Source organism: Myotis daubentonii, chromosome 20 (genome assembly GCF_963259705.1).
Source record: "Myotis daubentonii chromosome 20, mMyoDau2.1, whole genome shotgun sequence".
NCBI lineage: Eukaryota > Metazoa > Chordata > Mammalia > Chiroptera > Vespertilionidae > Myotis > Myotis daubentonii.
In genome coordinates, this window is record NC_081859.1 from 5,073,321 (window position 1) to 5,094,992 (window position 21,672).

General features: G+C 46.3%; 1 protein-coding gene across 1 annotated transcript in view; it reads left to right on the forward strand.

Moving 5' to 3' along the window:
• Window positions 1-21,672, forward strand: part of MTR (5-methyltetrahydrofolate-homocysteine methyltransferase) — a 41,350-nt gene that overhangs the window by 10,661 nt on the left and 9,017 nt on the right. The window contains 16 exon segments of the mRNA XM_059677581.1: window positions 46-146; window positions 1,472-1,533; window positions 2,622-2,689; window positions 3,077-3,156; window positions 4,740-4,852; window positions 6,234-6,374; window positions 7,667-7,852; window positions 11,966-12,145; window positions 13,036-13,152; window positions 13,447-13,587; window positions 13,995-14,084; window positions 15,129-15,281; window positions 15,900-16,007; window positions 16,463-16,563; window positions 19,024-19,091; window positions 19,656-19,776. Of these exon segments, the coding sequence (XP_059533564.1) occupies window positions 46-146; window positions 1,472-1,533; window positions 2,622-2,689; window positions 3,077-3,156; window positions 4,740-4,852; window positions 6,234-6,374; window positions 7,667-7,852; window positions 11,966-12,145; window positions 13,036-13,152; window positions 13,447-13,587; window positions 13,995-14,084; window positions 15,129-15,281; window positions 15,900-16,007; window positions 16,463-16,563; window positions 19,024-19,091; window positions 19,656-19,776 (1,830 nt within the window).

Consider the following 21,672-nt stretch of genomic DNA (forward strand, 5'->3'; position numbering starts at 1 on the left):
TGAATAGAAGAGGATGCTCCTGTTAACTTCTTTTTGTCTTTACAGCATTGGATTAAATTGTGCTCTGGGTGCAGCTGAAATGAGACCTTTCATTGAAACAATTGGCAAATGTACAACAGCCTATGTCCTCTGCTATCCCAATGCAGGTGTGTATTTCAAGGGACTGCACAGGGGGAAACCCAAATACATGGACATGCGTGGTAGGGTGACAGATCTTGATGAAAGAGTTTGTTCTGTAGGCTTGGTATATAGCTAACACCCAGTAGGATTTCTCTAAATGGCGAGTATCTGGACCTGGACCTGGACCACTGTTTTTCTTTAGACTTGGATGCACAGGTTGGCTCAGCCTGAAAGCGGCAGAAATGGACGGGACTCGGAGGAATGATGCCTGGTCCCATCACTGAGCAGAGCCGTGCTTTGGGTGACAGTGCTTGCTCCCACGTGGAGGGCAGCCAGTGAGGAGCTCAGAGCGGGAGAGGGGCCCATTTCTCCTTGTCTGTGTTCACAAAGAGGAGGCGGAGAGCCTTGTGTCTTATTACCGCTTTCCCTTCTGAAACTTGGGGCTTCTAGTTTACTGTCTGTAAAAGTTACCGAGAGATTTGTAGGCAATTCTCAAACTACCCAATGACATAATGGTAATTCATTTGGGTTAGCCAGATTTCCTGGTGAATGTTTTTTTTTTTTTTTTAATATGTTTTTATTGATTTCAGAGAGGAAGGGTGAGGGAGAGATAGAAACATCAGTGATGAGAGAGAATCATTGATTGGCTGCCCCCTGCACGCCCCCTATTGGGGATCAAGCCCACAACCCAAGCATGTGCCCTTGACCAAACTTGAACCCGGGACCCTTCAGTCTGCAGGCTGACACTCTATCCACTGAGCCAAACCAGCCAGGGCTCTGGTGAATGTTTCTGAGCACTGCTTAGCTACTTAGGACTAAAAATCGTTTCCCAGCATTTTTTTCTCCAAATGTATACATTTTAACCCACAATAAGTTTTATTTCTCACCAGGAGCAAGAAACTGGAAGGGGATAAGAGATAAAATAGGACATTGGATAATCACCTACTAACGTCTTACTTGGGAAACGTTATTTGAAAGGAGACTGGTTGTGTTTTGTGTTTTTAATTGCGTGTCTGGTGCTCATTAGCTTCAAGGACATAGTACTCCCCCAACCTCAGCCCCAGCAGCTGGGTAATGAATGAATTTCCTTTCTGGGAAGGTGGCAGTGAGTGGGGGCTCTGTCCACATAGTAGTGATGCTTTTCTGTCAAATGGAAAAGAAATAGTGGATGTTTATCTTCCTCTGTGACTTCTGTTTTTGGTGTAGTGTCTTTACTGTGTTTAATATTAGGAATTATTTGTGTCCGCAAGTATTTAATTATAATGCTCCGTTTAATTTAAATATAAAATGTCCTAACTCCTTAGCCTAAAGCCTTTACAAATCCAGTAATGGTCGCAATACCCTTTCTCAGGTCTTCCCAACACCTTTGGTGACTATGAAGAAACGCCTAGCATGATGGCCATGCACTTAAAGGTCAGGAGTCCTCTTTCACTTGGTTGAGATAGGGAAAGGACATTTTAGATTTAGAATATTTAGAAGCATATTTTTTCCTCTAAATAAATTCCAGTGTATGTGCTATAATGAGTAAAATCTTAGTTATTCCTATTTAAGATGGTGGCAGTGGGGGGAGAGGCTGGCTGTCAGCCCCCTCCTCCCCAGATGGTACTGGTGGCTGTTGGGAAATTCCCGCTGAGGTCCAACTGAAGCTACTTGAACTTGACTCTCATACAGCCATCCTAAGGGTTGGCTCCTTACTGCCCATCGTCACCCCAACTACCCCCCCCCCCCCCATTCTCCTTCCCTCCCATATACCTCCTGTCTGGGAATCCTCTACTACCCACTACCTAGGTCATGAGCCCATACTACCCAACACCCACCCTATTACTAACCCCGGTCTCTTCCTCGTTCCTTGAATCTGTAGCTTCTGGCTCACTGACATTCTCTCCTAAACGATTTCTGACTTAATTCTTATAATACCTTACGTAGGTGCTCTTTTCAGTGTTCGGACTTCTCAGTTGCTTGACTTCCTCTCTTGTCCTGCAAACTAGCCTGTGGTTAAACCCCAGACCCACACTGACCTGTATGCAGCCGTTACCACCGGGGGTTGTTGGAGGACTTGAAATGTGGCTATTGTGACTGAGGAACTGAATTTTTAGTTCTTTAAAATTTTTAATTTAAATGTAAAAACTCTATGTGTTATTTGAAAATGCATTATCTAGTTCATGTTCATTCAGCGTAGCATCTGGGCAAAAAATCTTTATTATGGTCAGATAAGCAAGTAAACATTACATTTTAAATGGGATAAAGGATTTCATAGTGTTTGAACTGTTTTAATGTAATACCTGGGGCAGTAAAAGCTTTTTATCTAGAGTTAAGTGGTTTTAGCTCTCTTTTTAATAGAAAGTTGGTTATTCAGGAAATGTAGGATTTTTTCGGCTGAGTGGGTAGTGGTGAGTTTAGAATTCAGATGAACTCCCTAGAGTAGCGGTCGCCAACCGGTGGTCCATGAGGTCCGGAAGGTTGGCAAACGCTGCCCTAGAGCTTTCTTTTCCTGAACGCAGGGCTTTGCTATGGATGGCTTGGTCAATATCGTTGGTGGATGCTGTGGTACGACACCAGACCACATCAGGTAATAATCACCTCTATATATTTTCCCTTTTGGCGTGGCATGAATTGTGTCCTCCTCAGATTCGTGTGTCGGGGCCTAACTCCCCGCTCCTCCACCTGTGGCTGTGTTGGGAGATGGGGACTTTAAAGGGGTAACTAAGATGCACAGCTCAGCTACACACAGCAGCCAGGTTAAACCCTGGGCAGGCTCGGAAAAGCTAGGCTCAGTGGTTCATTTCCTGCTCGACTGAGAAAACGAAAAGGTGTAATTGCTGCTGCACATTTGGAACGGGGTATGTGATTACGTGCATAATTGTGCTAAATAGACTTCTTAATTTCATAGCCGGAAATTAGTGTAATTTTATTTTATCCTGAATTAATGGGTATAGTGTTTTCTCTTTTAACTCAGGGAAATTGCTGAAGCTGTAAAAAACTATAAGCCTCGAGTTCCACCTGCCGCAGTGTTCGAAGGGCATATGTTATTGTCCGGTAAGTAATCCAGACACGGCTTGTATGATTTCAGAAATGGTTCTCTTCTTGTTTCAATGTTACCAAAGGTGAAACAAGAAGAAACCCATTTAGATACGATTTTTAAAAAGAACTTACGTGTAAGAATGAAAGAATCTTTTTTTTTTTCTGATTTGAATTTCTTGTGCTATCTCTAAATTGCTTTAAAAAGAATCTTCAGTTAGATTTTAAAAGAATGACATCAAACATGCTCTTTTCAGTTGTTCTTTATAAATTGCATACTTGTGAAGACTGCAGTTCGAAAATCAGCCACTTCACATTCATAATAGATGAGAAGCGCTTTGTGCGAGATGCTTCTAGGGCTCTGATACGGGATCTCCTGAGCGGTTAAAGCTGTGCCCTGCTGCCTGCCCTGTAGCCTCAGGGCTTCACCTGGGACCAGGGATACCCTGGGGCTGGCAGGGGTGGGAACGAGGCTGTAAAGGTCATTATCAATGGAAAGAGACTCACGAGCCTGAACTAGGATGAGTGGTCCTAGTTGGTGAACAAATACTCATCCGTATTCGTGATTTTCCTCCTTCATATCTGTCTCTTCTTCAGCCAGGGCTTTGGCAAAGGATTCAAAGCCATTTTCTTAACCACAGCAGCTATGATTGTTGGTCTGATTTTATGTTTGCCACTGTAGCGAGTCTCATTTTTACAGTAACGTTATGGGACAGATACTTTTACTGACTTTGTTTTATAAGCTCAGAGGCTGTGAAAAGTCAGCTGAGTTGTTCACTGAGAGGCTGGGAAGGGCTTGAACCCGGGGCTGGCTGTCCTCAGAGCCGCCTGTACCCCCCTAGCGAGACACAGTAAATATGAGTAGAGCAAAACAGTTAAAGACCTTTGTTGTAGTGATACTTCACACTGTGAGTTGCTTTTCCCTCAGTGTAATATATCTATATGTATTATCCAATTTTGCCCCTAAGTTGGCCTATAGCAGGGCAGATGTTATTACCCCTTGGCAAATAAATGGGCAGAAGCACCAAGTGGCTGTGCCCACAGTCAGCTCCTGAGTGTGAACCTACCCAGGAGAACCTCCTGTCTCACAGGACCCAGCCTGGGCTCTTCCCGCCCTGGCCAGCCTCCTGGCTGCGTGTGGGTTCTTGGACTTGGATCGAAGAGACGGTAAAGCCAGTGGATCGGCTTCTAGCTGCTGTCTCGTGACCAGCTGTGGAGCTGCCGTCTGTGTGGACAGCGTGGAGCAGTCCTTGTGATTCTGACATCATGGCTTTTGCCCCAGACTCTTGATTAAACAGGGAAATGATGGTATTTTTTTTTCTTGTTTTTCAGAGCTGGAATGAGTCAGCTCTTTAGAGAAATTGGCAATTTAAAGTCCTGAAGTATTTGTTATTTGAATGTCTGGCTGTAAATGTAGCTGCAACATACAGTTTACTTTCCTTGGAGAAGGTGCTGGTCCTGTTTCCACGTCGCATCCCCTGTCTCATCCCATGGGCTGCGGCACAGAGACATTTTGCTCCCTTATGAAGACGTTTGTGTCCCGCCTGTCTCATGTCACCGTATGCATTTCCAGAAAATTTTCAAAGTGCTTCTCCTCTTAGGTCTAGAGCCCTTCAGGATTGGACCCTACACCAACTTTGTTAACATTGGAGAGCGCTGTAACGTGGCGGGATCCCGCAACTTCGCTAAGCTCATCATGGCGGGAGACTATGAAGTGAGCATCTCAGTGCGACGCAGGCATCTGCCATGTTGGTGGCTAGACAGCAAGTAAACGAAATGGCTTTGGATAGCGTTTGACCCGTTACTAGCCGAGCTGCTGGCAAGTGTGAGGAGAACTGACGCGTTTCCATGGGCTGGGCTGGTAGGAGGAGGAAGCGTCGAAAACTCCAAGCTGCTCTTGTTGTTTGTCAGAAAGCACTGCACTTGGGTCATGAAGTGGGATGAGATGGGAGGGACCCGGTTCTAGCTATTGCTATTCATTGGGAAGTAAGTTTAAAATTTTGCGAATACTCTTCATTTTTGTTTCTCACAAATCCTTGCGGGGGAAGTGAAAGCCAAGAAAATGTGAAGTCCGCATGAGCACATCAGGCAGTGCTTACGGTGGCATTGCTTCTGTTAGCTGCAGACTGAAATACATACGCAAACACGAGGAAAGAACAGGCCTGCCTTGGGACGGTCACATGCTCCTTTAGCCAGAGTGCTTTTCAGCTGATCCCTCTGTGGATGAGCAAAATGTTAATCCAACCAGAACCAACCGGAAACGTCCAGATGGAGTGTTTTTCTTACAAAAATAGGAAGTTTAAAATGGAGTCTGGGCTTTAATGATGACTTATCAAAATTCTCTCACTTGAGGTTTTGCAACTTTTAGGAAATAGATCTTCCAGAAACCACTACCAACGTAGACTTTGTTTTAATCATGAAGAAAGGACCCATTTACCGTCCTCTCTCGATCTGTTGATTGCTCCTCCATGGCCTCCCTCCGTGGCCTGGTTACCTGGTTCCTGACAGTTCCCGTCAGCCCTCTTCCTTCCTTGCACTACTGCTCACGGCCACGTGGGCCTCTGTCATCGTCCTCCCCAGTTCAGAAGCTCACACAGGTGGCCTTTTGTATCCGGGATAAAACCCAAACCCTGCAGGTTGTCATTCAGCGCCTCCGCTTAGGCCCAAACTGCCTTCCCTTCCTGGGTGTCCCGTGAGGCTGTTCAGGCGTGCTCCCTTCTGAGTCCTCGTGACCTTCATAGTGTGCAGGGTTTTCAGTTGGCAGTGTTTCTATTTATGTTTTTGTTTTTTTTTGGTGACCATTTTGTGGTCAAATTAGTTCAGGTCACAGAGGGCCCCAACTCCAGGCTGAATTTAGATTCTTTATGGCAGGAAAGTGGCCTCAGTGGATTCTGGGTAGTGAAATGAGGCCAGGGGAGAGAGTGTAAGGTTAATCTCCTGTGGCTGATGGGAGGAGAGTAGGCCTAGAGTCAGGGAGGCTGGCCAGTGGGTCGTGAGTCACTCCAGAGGGCTGCTGGGGATGGCGAGGGATTCCTTGGTCAGCCTCTCTCCACTCACCTGTCCTCATGCTTCTTCCTCCCGCTTTCTTTCCTCAGGCAGCCCTGAGTGTTGCCAAAGCGCAGGTGGAAATGGGAGCCCAGGTGTTGGACATCAACATGGATGACGGCATGCTGGATGGTCCAAGCGCAATGGCCCGGTTTTGCAAACTCATTGCTTCCGAGCCTGATATTGCCAAGGTTGTACACCATTTTTATGCGTCAAGGGAATATGCGTGTCTTGCTCTGTCACTCATTTAACTTTGTCATTTGCCCCGTTGATCTGTCATCTGTCTCATACACTGGTTTTCTGTTTTCCCAGTTAAAAACCCTGAGGCTTCTGATGGTCAGTTTTCTCACTCAGTGCTAGCTTCTGATAAAAGCCAGGCTTCTAAGAGAGATGTGACTTCAGCTTGGCTGTTTTCCAGGCTTCTGGAAATGGTCACAAGAATGGTTTGTTTCCTCTGATGTCTGGATAAACTGAAAACCCGCTTTCTGGATAGATTGGAAACCTGCTTTCCATGTCTCTGAAGAGTATACTTACCCTTCCTACAGAATCATTCATTCCATTCCTGTTGATAACAATAACAATAGGGGATTTGTAGTCTCCGCTCCGGTGTGATACCTGTGCTTTGAGGGGTCCAGAAAAAAGGAAATTCCTTTGACATTCCAAAAGACAGAAGGCTCTATTAGGGTGAAAATTGACCTTGGTCAGGGAAGATTCTAGCCTAGGACATGACTACTACCACAAACTGCTTTTAGTGAAAAAGTTCTAATTTCAGACCATCCTTTGCGGTTACTTTTGGTCTCTGAGTTTGTAAGGCTGCCATGCAGGCCTCCCCTGGGCTTGTCAGGTTTAGTGTGTGGTCCCTCTGTGTCCACAGTCTGACTTGTGAATTGTGAAGATAAAAGTGCCTTGTTAACTGTGAAGGACCCCATGTAACTTATGAATGACTTATTGTTCTGATGGCTACAGTAATTTTTTTCTTTTTTCTGGGTTTGCCCTTCTGTTATCAGTGGGGTGCACTCTGAGTGCCCACCTGTTACAGATCAAAGTGGAGTTCTTGGGGTGCCGCTGGGAAAGAATTTCCTGAGGCCCCTTGGAGAATGGGATTTTGTGGAAAGCTTTATTGGGATGGTGTAAAATTAAGGGGGTTCCTCTCCGAGATCCCACCTCCCTCCATCTCGCTGTGGAAGAAGTCCAGTCTTTTTCACAGCAGGCCCAGAATTAGGCCACTGCCCATGGTTCCTGCTCCATGTTGAAGTCCACATCTGGCTAGCTCCAGTCCACTGCATGTGGGGTCTGCATGTAAGACTGGAACTACTTAGAGTATTTTGGGCTCTAAGAACAGCAGGTGCATTACAGTCCTGTCTCTCGTCACACTGTCCTCTGTTTATTGTTTCCCCAAGAAAGGAAGGGGGACTGTCTGGGAGTCCTGGAAGGGAATTTGTGGCGACTTGTCTTTCTGTGATTTCCTGCCCTGCCACCTCAGGTGCCCCTGTGCATTGACTCTTCCAACTTTGCTGTGATCGAGGCCGGACTGAAGTGCTGCCAGGGCAAATGCATCGTCAACAGCATCAGCCTGAAGGCAGGGGAGGCCGACTTCCTGGAGAAGGCCGGGCTGGTCAAGAAGTTCGGCGCCGCCGTGGTCGTCATGGCCTTTGACGAAGAGGGACAGGTGAGTGATTCCTTTTGTCCCAGCTCCATTGTGTCACCCGGGCTAGACAGAGCAGTGCTGAGAGCTGAGTCCAAAACAGCCGTGTGTGTGTGTGTGTGTGTGTGTGTGTGTGTGTGTGCACGCGCCATAATACCATGTGTACAACACACTTGAACATGAACATTTGATATATTATAAAGTCTTTACATCAGTTGAGAAAGGAATTATTCGGTAAGTGCAATTGGAAAAACTGGCTATGGGTGTGGAAGAAAATAAAGTTAGAGCCCCATTTCCCCCCATATACTAAAATAAAGTCTATACCAATTAAAGGTCTAAATGTAGAAAACAAAAGTTCTGAAGAATGTATGGGAAAATATTCATCTAAACTCAGGAAGGCAGAAAGAAAATGAGTAGAGCTGTCTGTAAAAATGTGAACTTTGTATGGCGAAAGTCATGGCACTGTTTGCAACGGGAGTAATAGCAGTGGGTTAATGTCCTTAATATGTAAAGAGTTTCTATAAGTCATAAAATAACCCCCCCCAATCAACGTAATAGAATAATGAGTAGCTTTGGCGGGGTCGCTCAGTTGGCGAGAGTGTCGTCCTGCTACACCAAAGCTGTGGGTTTGGTCTCCCGTTTCCTGGTTCCTCCTCGGATCTCCTCTGTCCATGGTGCTCTGAAATCTGGCGATGAGCCATCCTTTATGTTGAGCACTCAGCCAGCCCTCTGTAGGAATCCCCTTGAATTGTGTTACCCTCTCTGTGGCGTGCATATTATGCAGATATTAGATGTTTTGCCAATTTTTTTTATTTATCCTCCTATTTTCCAATTCTGGCATTTGCTCTGCTCATCTATTCCTAGATGTATTTTTAAGGTAGAGCCAGTGGGATTTGCCGTGGGTTGTGGGCTGTGAAAGGAGGAGGAGTCAGGGGTCTTTGCCCAGGGCAGTTGCCAGGAGGAAGGCTGAGAAGCAGGCGTGGGTAGGAAGGACGGGCCATGTTTATGGGGCATGTGGGCTGCACAGCTAGCTGTGCAGGTGATTCTGAGTTTCATGGGCAAAGCCTGGCTAGAAGACAGGGTTTCCTTGCTGGGGAATTACCTGTAAGCAGATGGTATTTAGACCGAGATGATGAGCTCAGTGGCTGTAGTGAAGAGGCCCCAGGGGGTGGGGGGGGGCAGGCAGGGGGGACTCAGGAGGAAGTCTGGGAGCCACTGCGCTCCAAGACCAGAGAGAGGAGGAGGCCCCATCCTGGGGGTTGGGAGGAGCAGCCTGTTTGGTGGGAGGGGGACCAGAAGGGAGGCCTCACTTGGCTTCTAAGTGAAGGACAAGCTTCCAGAAGGGTTCGATGAGCTATTTTAAAGAGTCGTGGGCAGATCTAGTCGATGAGACCAAGAATTTACCACTGAGTTTAGAAAGGGGGGAGTGAAGGATCTTGCTGTTCTGTTTCCAAGGAGATAAAAGCCTAATTGGAGGGGGTTCAAGAAAGGATAGGAGAACTGGAGCCAGTAGATGTGAATGGCTGTTCCGAGGAGTTTTGCTGTGAAGGGGAAGAGGAAATTGGGTGACACCAGAGAGGGACATGAGGTTAAGAGGGTGTGTGTGTGTGAAGACAGACGTGTGACAGGATGGTTTTGTAAGCTGATGGGACTGATCTGATAGAGAAAGGGGGCATTTGCTGGGTCCCTGCCCTTGTGAGACGAGGGCTGCCATCAGTCTTCGCATGGCGAGGAGACAGGTTGCTCGCAGTCTGGAGGGAAGGCAGGGAGGCGGCAGGCAGGGGGTGAGAGCACAGATGGCAGGCAGGCAGGCAGGGAGCCGGTCTCCGGCTGGTGTTTCCTCGGTGCCGTAGGAAGCGAGGTCGCGCTGAAGGAGAGTGGAATGCCGTGTGCTCCCTAAGAGGAGCTGCCTGCTTATCCTGAGTGTGAAGCAGAAACTCTCCCACAGGGAAAGGTGTTGTGCTTTTAAAAACACGCACACCCTCTGGCTCCATTTCCTGACTTTTTATCTCCTTTGGTATGGGAACTGGGCTTCAGTAATTCTAACTAACGCCTTGGAATTAGCAGTTGATCTCACTTAGTCCTCAGAGCCACCAGCTGGGGTAGCTGTTGTCCCGTTTACTGTGGTTCAAGGTCAAGTGTCTCGGAGGAGACTGAGGCAGGTTTCCATGTCCTGGGTTATCCCGTGCTTTGTCAGCACGGCCGGTGCTGCATCGGGTCTGAAAACAAGCTTTCCCATTTAGGTCGAATGTGACCACAAATAAGAAGGTAGGGAAGCATGTTCACTTGCCCGTTATGCCTCTGATTTTAGCATAATTAGACATTTATGCTAATTATAGAATTGTGGTTTTGAAAGTTATAAAGATCAAAGCAAAAAATTCATTTACCTGCAAAGTTCAGAAGCCAGCAACAGGGATATTTGGGGTAAAGGCCTGCGTCAGTTGATGGAGGTCTCCTGGCGATTCGCTTGCTTGGACGATGCCTCTGTGGTAGGGAGCAGGCAGCCTTTGAATGGAGAGCTGCTGTTGAACTAAAGGAAGCAGAGCGTCTCACCTGCCTCTGTTTCTGCATCTGCTGGGTCTCTGGCTTATGTTTGTGCTGCATGTTACAGACCAAACTGCAAGGTCAAGGCCAGATACAGCAGAGGGGCTGGATTAAAGCACAATGGAAGAATCTCCATGTTTTTTGTTGATGTCATTTTGAGCAATTGTTCATTTTAACTCTAACAAAATATAGAAGAACACCTTTATTGTTGAAATTTCTGTGGGAAGAATAACTTTATCACTACTCAGTCTCTCGATTTAATTTTCTTTTACTAATTGAAGTGATTCTTTTCATATGACAGTGTTTTTTTAAAATCCTCAGACATTCTTATTGACTTTAGAGAGAGGAGGAGGGAGAGGGGGGAGAGAGAGAGAGAGAGAGAGAGAGAGAGAGAGAGAGAGAGAGATATCGATGTGAGAGAAACATCTATCTGTTGTCTCTCATCCACATCCTGACCGTGGATGGAACCTGCAACCTAGGCATGTGCCCTGACCAGGAATCAAACCTGCAAGCTTTCAGTGCACCGGACCACACTCCGACCAGCTAGGCCGCACCAGCCAGGCCTCATATGACAGTTTGTGATAAGGTTCCTAGCAAGAAAATTATCACATAATAGCACAATAGACTATATTATGTTTTATTTGTATATGTGTAAATTACATAAAAGAATAACCATTATCGTTCTATAATGCACCCATTATATTCAATACATTTTCCTATGTTAAAATGATTTGAAAACCATTTTCCAGTTTATGGAGAAATAAAGCTCCATTGGGATATTGATTAAAATGTCATTAATCTTAACCTATAAAATAATGAAGAATTGGTGTCTTGCCACTATTCAGATTTGTAATTCAGGAAATATATGTCTTTCCAGTTACTAATCAATAAGGTTTATAGTTTTCCTTAAATAGGAAAGCTCAAGGTCCTAGGTATTTTGGATTATTTTATTGTTGTGACTGGCTTATGTTTCCGTTCAAATATATTTTCCTTTAGCGGTGGTTTTTTAGATTTTTATTTCATAACCAGCCTTTTCATTGAATTTAGATAAATTGATCCTGTTTTCCAGTTGAACATGTTGGGATTTCCTAGGGTACGCACCATAGTATTATAAGTAGTCCCAGGAAACTGGAGACAATAGTTCTTAGTTTTCCCTTTGTTTTTACTTTGCTGAAGGCAGTTGACCTGAGCCTAGGAGTTGAGCCTCACATTTCCTCCTCTGACCCTTTCTGAACCTAGTGAAAGTCTGACATTTTGTGTGGCTGCAGGGAGGTCACCACTCCTGGCTAAGCTGACATGACTGAGTGTTCCTATTCTTGGGCTTTCCTTATCAGATGGATTCTATTTTAAATTCTCTGTGCGTAAGAAACAGACTTACCCAGATTCCCCTCAGAAGTGGCAGTTTATGGCAGGGACATGCGGAACATGAGCTGCTCTTGGTCCCCAGCCCCCTGGCCTGGGTGTTGGTTGTCTCACAGGAGTCACAGCAGAGAGGAGTCTTTAAACCAGTTCCTCCTCGGAGATAATTTGAGGAATGATTAGAGGCTGCTTGGCATTTTCTGTTTAAATTAAAATCTCTTGCTCCTTTTCCAGGCGACAGAAACAGACACCAAAATCCAAGTGTGCACCCGGGCCTACCATCTCCTTGTGGAAAAACTGGGCTTTAATCCAAATGACATCATATTTGACCCTAACATCCTCACCATTGGGACTGGGATGGAAGAACACAGCTTGTATGCTGTTAATTTTATCCATGCAACCAAAGTCATTAAAGTGAGTCTGGGTGATTTCTCTCTGCACAGGACATTGCTCACATCTACCACGCGGCTCCAGCGAGTCGTTTGAACGTCATGAATATGTATTTATTGGCTGGGAGGTCGACATTCTTGCTCTTAGGTAGTAAATTGGTTTTCTGAAATGTAGGGCCCTTTATTATTTTCCTTTTATGTTATTTTGAACTCAAGTGTAACACATACTGCAGAATATATAAAAATAGGGTATAATAATTAATTCTAAGGCATACAGTAGCTCCCATTCAGGTCGTGAGTAGAACAAGCAAGGCTTTCCAGTGTTTCCTGATTCAGTATTTGTGGTGACTAGTAGAACAGAATCACCACAAATAATGAGAATCCACTGTATAAAGAGTTGTAGTTTAGTTATTCCTGTTTCTGAGCTTAATAGAAATAGAATCTAAGATTCTTACGCCTTTTTCCTCACCCATCTTCCTTTTAAAGATTCATCTGTGTGTAGTTGTAGCTGTACTTGTATTAATGTATAATATTCCGTGGTGTAACTGCTCCATAGTTAACTGTTTTGTTGTTGACAGACATTTGGTTTGTTCCGTTTTTGGGACATTTCGCTTGATGCTGTGTGAGCATCCCTGTGTGTGTCTTGGACACACGTGCATGCGTGTCTCTGCAGTGTATGTGGGAGGTGGAGGGTTGGTCGGAGCAGACGGTGGAAGCTGTCTCCCTAGATGCTTGAGCTGGTCTATGCTTCAGCCAGCAGTTCCACACAGATGCCCGGCCTTGTTATAAGGTGTGATGGCAACCTTGAGCTCGATGTGCTTTTTTTACTCTCCACTCTTTTATGTAAAGATTAAGGGATGTCATTGATGCTTTTGGCAAAATGGGGGAATCTTTTCACTTTTTTATTTTTTCCAGCAAACGTTACCTGGAGCCAAAATCAGTGGCGGTCTTTCCAACCTGTCCTTCTCCTTCCGAGGAATGGACGCCATCCGAGAAGCCATGCACGGGGTTTTCCTTTACCACGCCATCAAGGTAGGGAGGGCGCCTGCTTCCTCCGCAGCCAGCTTCACCGAGGCCAGGGGTTTGCAAACCCACAGGCCATCTGAGCCTGCTGCCCGTTTCTGAGAGTCCAGTCTTGGTGGAGCAAAGCCGTAGGCACTCCCTTATGCGTAGTCTGTGTGTTTCTGTGCTACAGCAGCAGGGCTGAGCCCTGGCGACAGAGACATGGCCTAAAACATTTTCTGTCGGGCCCTTTACAGAAAAAGTGTGCTGACCCCGGTGGAGGGTGTCCCTGGAAATGCTCACTGTTCTCTGTGTTGCCCCCAGTTTGGCATGGACATGGCGATCGTGAATGCAGGGAACCTCCCCGTGTACGACGACATCCACAAGGATCTCCTCCAGCTCTGCGAGGACCTCATCTGGAACAAGGACCCCGAGGCCACCGAGAAGCTCCTGCGTTACGCCCAGGTAGGAAGAGCGCGTCTGACGGCGGCTTTTCTGTCTGAATTGATGGGTCAGGCCTGGTTATGAGACCCTCCTTGTAATAGGAGCAAGGATCTAGTCACGGCTTTGGATCGTGGAAGATTTGTATAGGGCGTTCCAGAGAAGGCGTTGTGGTGAGGTGAGGGGAGAGAAATAGGCCACATGTACGCTGTTCAGTATTCTGATGTTTGTTTCCATTTACTTTGAAATGTGAAATTAATTTTTCTCATACCGAAGTAACGCAATTCTAGAAAATTTGTAAAACAAGCTATCTCTACATGCTTGTTTGGTAACCTACTTAGCATAAAAGAAGAATAAGACATAGTTTCTTGCTGCCAAATAGTTCAGTAAGGACCTGTTGTATCCTCCTCTCTGTTCTCATTTCCATTAAGACTCAAGGCAAAGGAGGGAAGAAGGTGGTGCAGACCGATGAGTGGAGGAGTGGCCCCGTGGAAGAGCGCCTGGAGTATGCCCTCGTGAAGGTGAGCTGTGGGGCGCTGCGCAAGGGGGAGCTCCAGGGCCGAGGCCCCTCATCCTGCCTGAGATGTAAGGGTGGGGCTACAGCCAAGGAGACTCCCCAGATCCCTTCCCAACCCCCGCCCCCTCAGGCCCACTTGGCAGTGTCCGGAGACATTTTTGGGTGTCACAACTGGGGTGGGAGGTGTTACTGGATCCAGTAGCCAGGGATACTGCTGAACATCCTACAGTGCGCAGGCCCGCAAGACAAAGAATTATTCAGCCCCAAATACTAGCACTGCCACACTTGAGAAACGCTGTCCTAGACCAAGTTGCTGTCATTCCCTCAGAAAGCAAGTCCTGGCTCTTCTGCTGGTAATTGTAATATCAGGCAAGATTCTCAATCTCTTGGCTTCAGTTTCCTCATTTGTGAGTCTGGAGAATTTCAGAGTTCTATTTTTGGGGGACTCTAGCATTTAACTTTGAACTTCAGATTCACAGGTTTCAGGTTGTGCAACTAGCAAGCCACAGCCAAGGATCTCTGAGCTGGCAGAGCTGGCGGATGGGGCTCGATCACTAGAGGCTGGACAAGTCAGCAGAGGCTCCCTGGCTCTGACCTTTGCCTACAGGTCCTGCCCCTTGTCTTTCCTACCCAGCCCCTAATGTTGCAGAGAGAAGTGCGGATTTCACAGGAGCTATTCATTAATGTGTAATCTGTTTAACCACGACAATAAAAAGTATATTTTATTATTAATTTGAACTTTATTTATTAATGCTCCTTCTCTCACTCATAGCACGCTTTCCTGAGAACCTAGTGTCAAAAAAGCCCTTAATCACTCTGTGTAGGCGTCTCATGTAATCCTTGGCATAGCCATGTGAGGCAGGTACTACGTGATCCTGTGACTTAGGAAACTGGAGCTTAATGAATCCCCTGGATTGGTGATAGGAGCCAGGATTTGCAAAACCTGTACTCCAAGCGTTTCCGTGATTTGAATCATTTGTTGTTGGCTGTTTATATTTAAGCCACTGTTTTGTATGATTTTTCCCCTATTTTTTTTTTTCTCTCGCAGGGCATTGAAAAACATATTATTGAGGATACCGAGGAAGCCAGGTTAAACCAGGACAAATACCCCCGCGCTCTGCATATAATTGAAGGGCCTTTGATGAACGGCATGAAAGTTGTCGGTGATCTTTTTGGAGCCGGAAAAATGTTTCTGCCTCAGGTTGGCAAAAGAAGGGGGGATATTTTCACAATGGAAAGAAAACGTCTTTGTCTTTTAATAAATGTGTTTGCATCTATTCTAATTTTGACAAGAGCTCAGGGGCACTGAGATCTGGTCATTTGTTTCACTAAATGTATTTAGTGGGAATGTCAACAAAAATTCATCGTTAGGGTGGTGTGGAGGTTAGAGGTCATCTGCTAATAATTAGCTTCTAATCTTCATGTGTGACCTTCTGTACCACTTCTTACCCCAACAACCTCTACCTCCCCCCACATGAAAATAAAACCCAAGATGAATGTAAAGTTAATAATAGTACCAATTTATTTGACTAACCAAAATTCTCCTTTTAAGCAGCATGTTTTGTAAAAGTTATTACCATTTTAGATAGTGATGTACATTAAATATGTTTGGAGCAAAACTGGAACTCTCAGCCGCTACTAATCACAACAGTAAACAACTAGTTGTTCAGCTGTCTGGGTTTGGGGCCTACAGAAAGCTCCGGTGTGGCTGAGCTGCGGTCACAGCATGCACCCTCACTTCATGTAACATTTCACAAGTGGCCAAGAGCAACCATCGAGGTGGTTCCATAAAGATGCCTGGCTCTGCGTGTTTCCCCAGGTTATAAAGTCAGCTCGGGTCATGAAGAAGGCTGTTGGCCACCTCATTCCCTTTATGGAAAAAGAAAGAAAAGAAGCTCAAGTGCTTTCTGGCACCGTCGAAGAAGAGGCAAGTCGTTTGTCGCGGCCTGTGGTCCCCGCGAGGAACCCCTCAAAGATTTACTGGCGTGGAGTCGGGACTACGGGGCTTGGCTGTGCTTGTCATGAGGTGAAGTAGGGAAATGATCTCTGCCCTGGACAGGCTGCTGAGTTGGTGGGAGCGTCCCACGCACCAAAGGTGGCCGGTTTCAATTCTGGTCAAGGGCACGTACCCGGGTCGGGGTTTGGTCCCCAGTTGGGGAGCGTACGGAGAGCAGCCAATCGTTGTTTCTCTCCCATGTAGATGTTTCTCTCCCATATAGATGCTTCTCTCTCATGAAGGTGTTTCTCTCTCTTCCCCTTCCGCTCTCTGAGCATGCCCTCAGGTGAGGATTTAAAACGCCAGCACTGGTCAGGCGCTAGAGAACTAGGTGGTCTGCTCTGAAATGACCACAGCCATGTTTAGCTGCTTGTCTTGCTCTCCAGGATCCTTACCAAGGCACCATCGTGTTGGCCACCGTGAAAGGCGACGTGCATGACATCGGCAAGAATATCGTTGGAGTCGTTCTTGGCTGCAATAATTTTAGGTGAGTCCCCCTGCCTTCAACCGCTTTCTTATTTTAAAAATAAAGGCATTAACAGGGTCATTCTTTAGTGCGTGGGAGGGTCTGGCAGTGGATGTTAGAGGCTATTTTTAGTGTCTTTTTGCTGTGTTTTCAAATTTTCGACACTGAACACACCTTTTCAAATGGTATGTTGTAATGATCTAACCTGTTGTACGTTCAATAAGGACAAAAAGAAAAGTAAGAACTATTCATGAGGGTCACAACAACCAAGAGGCTTCCTGAGAATTGGCCTGGGGCCAGGGGCTCTCGTAACCTGAACACTGGCTCCCACCATGGCCAGAGGCATCAGTGAATGGCCCTGCCTCAGAGCTGAGACCTGCTGGGACTGGCTCAGCGGGGTTTGATAGGCAGGTCTGACTGTACAATTCCCTTTTCTTTGCTTAGATAGCACCACACAGGCTTTGGGTAATGATGGATCTAGAGCTGGGAATGTATACAAGTAAAATCCCTTTCTGACACCTCGCATTATGGTGACTAACTGCAGCACAAAGCTATTTCCTTGTGAGAGCTGATGACCTTTAGTACGTGCGTGTTTTGCTCCAATTTCAACATGTTCTTTATAATCAAAAGCCTAATGTAACGAACTAATGCCTTCTCTGGTCCACATCCAGCCAACAGCCCTTCTGAGTCACAGAGAGAGACGTGCTGCAGCGGCAGCTGTGCCCTGAGGGTTTCCTCTGCTGTCAGGGGACAGTTAACCTGAAAGGCCCCTGTGTCCTCTCAACATGCCTCTCCAGGTCTGAGTTCAGGCTGGTTAAATGCAGCCAAGGAAGGCTGATCATCAGCGATGAGCCATGCGTTATACTTGCGACACCAGAATGGTTCTGTTGACTTGACTCCATTCAAGGCATTTACTGTTTATCAGGCTAAATGGCCAGGCACACATTCAGCTGTGGTCATGGGGCAAGAACTGTTGAAAAGGGGACTTGTAGGTAATCTTCGTATAGCGTTCCTGAGCTGTCCTTATCCTGTGTTTATCACTTTTTGCTTTGAAAAGTGAATAAGTAGCGAGGAATGTTTTTCCTGCAGTGGCGGTATTTTAAGGGCCAGGGCGGGCTGTGGCGTTCCTCCAGGGCCCGGCAGCTGTGAGCGCCGCCTCTTAGACCCGGGCTTCCCTCCAGCACACCCAGCTCCTCCGTCTCCTGCATTGAAGTCCTCTCTGCTAGCAAGTCTAACCGGAGAAACATCTGCTGATGAAACTTTGTTGCTTTTACAAAAACATAGTGGATGTGCACACTTTTCTGTCAGGTCTAACACCCCTTTGGGTCTCATGCCTTATACAACGGACTCCTGGCATTGGTGAGTTTGACTTTGTAGTGTCAGGTAGTGGACACGTGCTCCGGAGACGTGCCTCGTAATCAGATGTACTTCTGAGCATCAGTGGCCCAGGCTGGGTGCTTGGGTGAGTCGCCCAGCTAGTGAGTGAGTCTAGCTAACCGTCCAGTACCAAGTCCTAACGCACCTTTCTTGTTCCTAGTTCTTTGTCCCGGATGCAGTGAATCTCATGAAATGATAAAATTTTTTTCTTTGTGGGGGAAAAAATGTAAAGAGTACTAGAGGCGATAGCGCTGTCTAGACAGAAAACACATTTCTCATGGGGATGATGCAATAGAGCCTGCGATGTCGTTAACCTAATAGTAAAAAAGCCTTTCAAAATGGGAAGCAGCAAGCATTTATTGAGATAAAAAAGAATAGCTACTTGGGAATCATTAATTCGGCAAATAACTGTTCTGCTTGGAGACAAACACAGAGGGCGTTTATGAGAAAGGGAAGGGGAACGACTACATCCATAGAAGGAGGGCATTTCTGTTGGCTCAGGTAACAGTGACCACGATTCTAAACAGTGTTTGTAACTTTTAGCTCAGTAAGCCTTGGTGCAGCAGTCACAATGTCTGCTTTTCTGTTACACTTGCCAACAGTTCTTTGGGAAACAGCGTTGCTTAGGCCCAGTCCAGGGATTATTTTGCCGGTTTAACTTTCCCAAGATTGGAGGCCTAAGTCATGCAAGGCAGCTCCTGTGCTGGCAGACCAGCTCCATTGTAAAGGGACTCCGCTTAAATGATTGCTTACAGTGCAATGCATTTGAGAATTGGAATAGATCTAAGGCTGTAGCCACCTAGAACCTACGACTACTAACCTTTGTTACCAATTCACATAGAGCTTTTATGGAATTGATTTTTCTGTCTTTTGTTGATTTTTCTTTTCTTTCATCCTTTTCATTATTATTATTTTTATGGCTTTGATCCTGCTCTGCCTACCTTAATTATATTTCGCATTTAAACAGCAGTTGAACTTGTGGTTGTCGGTGTTCAGTGACTCCAGCTTACATCACAGCAGTATTTGATGGCTAACAGTGTTCGTTTCAGCCTTGTCTCTAACACATTCTCTTTCGCTTTCTCACGTCCCATTTCTGCACATCAGAGTCATTGACTTGGGAGTCATGACGCCCTGTGATAAGATCCTGAAAGCGGCTCTTGACCACAAAGCAGGTACAGTGCAACCAAATGGGGCATTTCCTTTCGTGTCTGTCTCTCAGGGACTAGTTTGACCTGCACAGGGGGCTCTGGGAGGGGCATTTAGACAGTGATGTGCCGGCTCCTCTTGGGGGCTGCTCTCACTGCCACGTATGACGGGTTGAGAAGGTGAACAGGGAACGGAAACCCCGTGTAGCCCTGAAGATGGGAATGAGACAGCCTCTTAGAAGAGAACAGTGTATTAGACTTTGCTCTCTGTGCAGTGTTTATGTCCTTCACACACTGTGACTTGTTCGAGTCTGGGACTTCATAACTAACAGTGTATTCTAGTGCCCGGCTCACCAAAACTGTGGCAAGTACATTATTGCAACTTTAAGCTACAAACTATATTTATTACCAAAAGCAAACAATAAAGGGAAGCCCCCAGTTAGAAAAGATGTCTTAGAATTAGAAATTGGGAATTCATATTACGTCTTATGGTCTTTATTACCAAAGTTTTTTAGATGAGTCTTCATACTTTTCCTCCTTTTCTGTCATCCTCCTCCTAATGTGTACTTTCTTCCTTTTTTTAAATAACAGATATAATTGGCCTGTCAGGACTCATCACTCCTTCTCTGGATGAAATGATATTTGTTGCCAAGGAGATGGAGAGATTAGCTATAAAGATCCCCTTGTTGATTGGAGGGGCCACCACGTCTCGGTAAGTCCTGCTCTGGAGCTCTGTGCTTCCTTCACTTCCCACCCTCAGGCCGGAATCTGAGGACAGTGGTAAGCCTGGGTTGCTTTTCCCTGTGCTTGTTAGTACCCGGTCTCCTCGTGTGTAAGCACGTGCACTTGGCCGGCCTTCACTCGGACAAGAGCACGCATCTGAGAAGCCTTTGTGATCCCCGCCCTTCGCCTTTCTTTGGATTCCGTTCCTTAACCCTCTCCCCTGCCATTCAGTTCCTGAGAGTTGTAATGAGCACTCACTCCTCGAAATCAAACTAAGTGGAGAAGTGGCGTTTCGGCACATAGACATGGCTTGAACTTCAGCCACTCCCTGTCTTGAAGCCGGAGTCTGAGTGACTCCAGGTTCCCTGGATGACGCTCCAACCTGTGACAGTGGAGACAGGAAGCGAGAATGAACCGAAGGCTCACTTTGCGAAGTTGTTTTTGAAAGGGGAAAGCTTTGGGTTAAACAGCTTCAAGAGGAGAAAGTTCAGATTTGGTCACATCATTATTCAGTTCGTCAGATTTTACCTGGGGTCATAATCACATTTGGTGAGAAATGTGTTAATTATGTGTATTAGACTTTTCATTATGCCCCTTACATTCACTTCGTCAGGGAATAATGCCTCGTGGAGCATTGAACTTGGCAATCCCATAAAGAATTCAGTTTATTTTTCTGATACAAAAATACACTAGAGTCCAGCCAGCCTGGCTCAGTGGTCGAGCGTCGACCTATGAACCAGGAGGTCACGGTTTGATTCCCAGTCAGGACACATGCCCAGGTTGCAGGCTCAATCCCCAGTAGGGGGCGTGCAGGAAGCAGGCCATCAATGATTCTCTGTCATCATTGATGTTTCTATCTCTCACTCTTTCCCTTTCTCACTGAGATCAACAAAAACATATTTAAAAATGCACCAGAGGTCTGGTCAGAGGAGCGCCGAGTCCTTGTGCACAGTTCCTTTAACAACTGCATGTTAAACCGGTTGCGTTAGTCGGGGTCTCCAGAGGAACACACACAGACACACAGGGAGAGCGATGGGTTTTAGGAATTGACTCATGTGATTTGGGAGCTGCCGGGTGTGAAATCTTCAGGGAAGGTGGGCGGCCGAGACCAGGCAGAGCTGCTGTGGCAGGCTTGGCCCACAGGCACCTGGGGTGGATGTCCTTCCTCGGGCTCCTCACTGTCTTCTCTTGGAGCCGCTCACTGACCGGATGCGGCCCACCCACGTGTGGAAGGCATCTGAGTGTTACGTCATTTATCCAGTCATTGCTTTACGTGCTTGAGGACTCGGTGGTGTGGCTATTGCTGCTCACGTTAGAAACAGGTTTGTTTTTCCACCAAGGACTTAAGCTCCAGTACCAGTGGCAGGGGTGTGACTGGCCACTGTGACTGGGGTTTCAGTGAGCCTGGTCTTGGGTCACTAATGATTGTGCTATGAGTATTTATTAGCTTAGTAAAGAGAATGGTAGCAGAATTTACAGATTATTGTCAGGATGAAATACGTTTTATTTTATTTTTTAGTTTTATTGATTTCAGTGAAGAGGGAGAGGGAGAGAGACATAGAAACATCAATGATGAGAGAGAATCATTGATCGGCTGCCTCCTGCACGCCTCCTGTTGGGGATCAAGCCCACAACTCGGGCACGTGCCTTTGACCGGAATCGAACCCGGGACCTTTCAGTCCGAAGGCGGACACTCTATCCACTGAACCAAACCAGCTAGGGCAGGATGAACTACCTTTTAAAACCGCAGGTGTGAAATAGAATGAACACATAAGTGAGCAGATGTAGTGAAATGCATTGCGAGCTGTGTAAATATGCTGGTTTCAAAATAAGGACCACTTCTTATGGTCGGACACCACACTCAAGTTCAAGATGAGGAAACCGC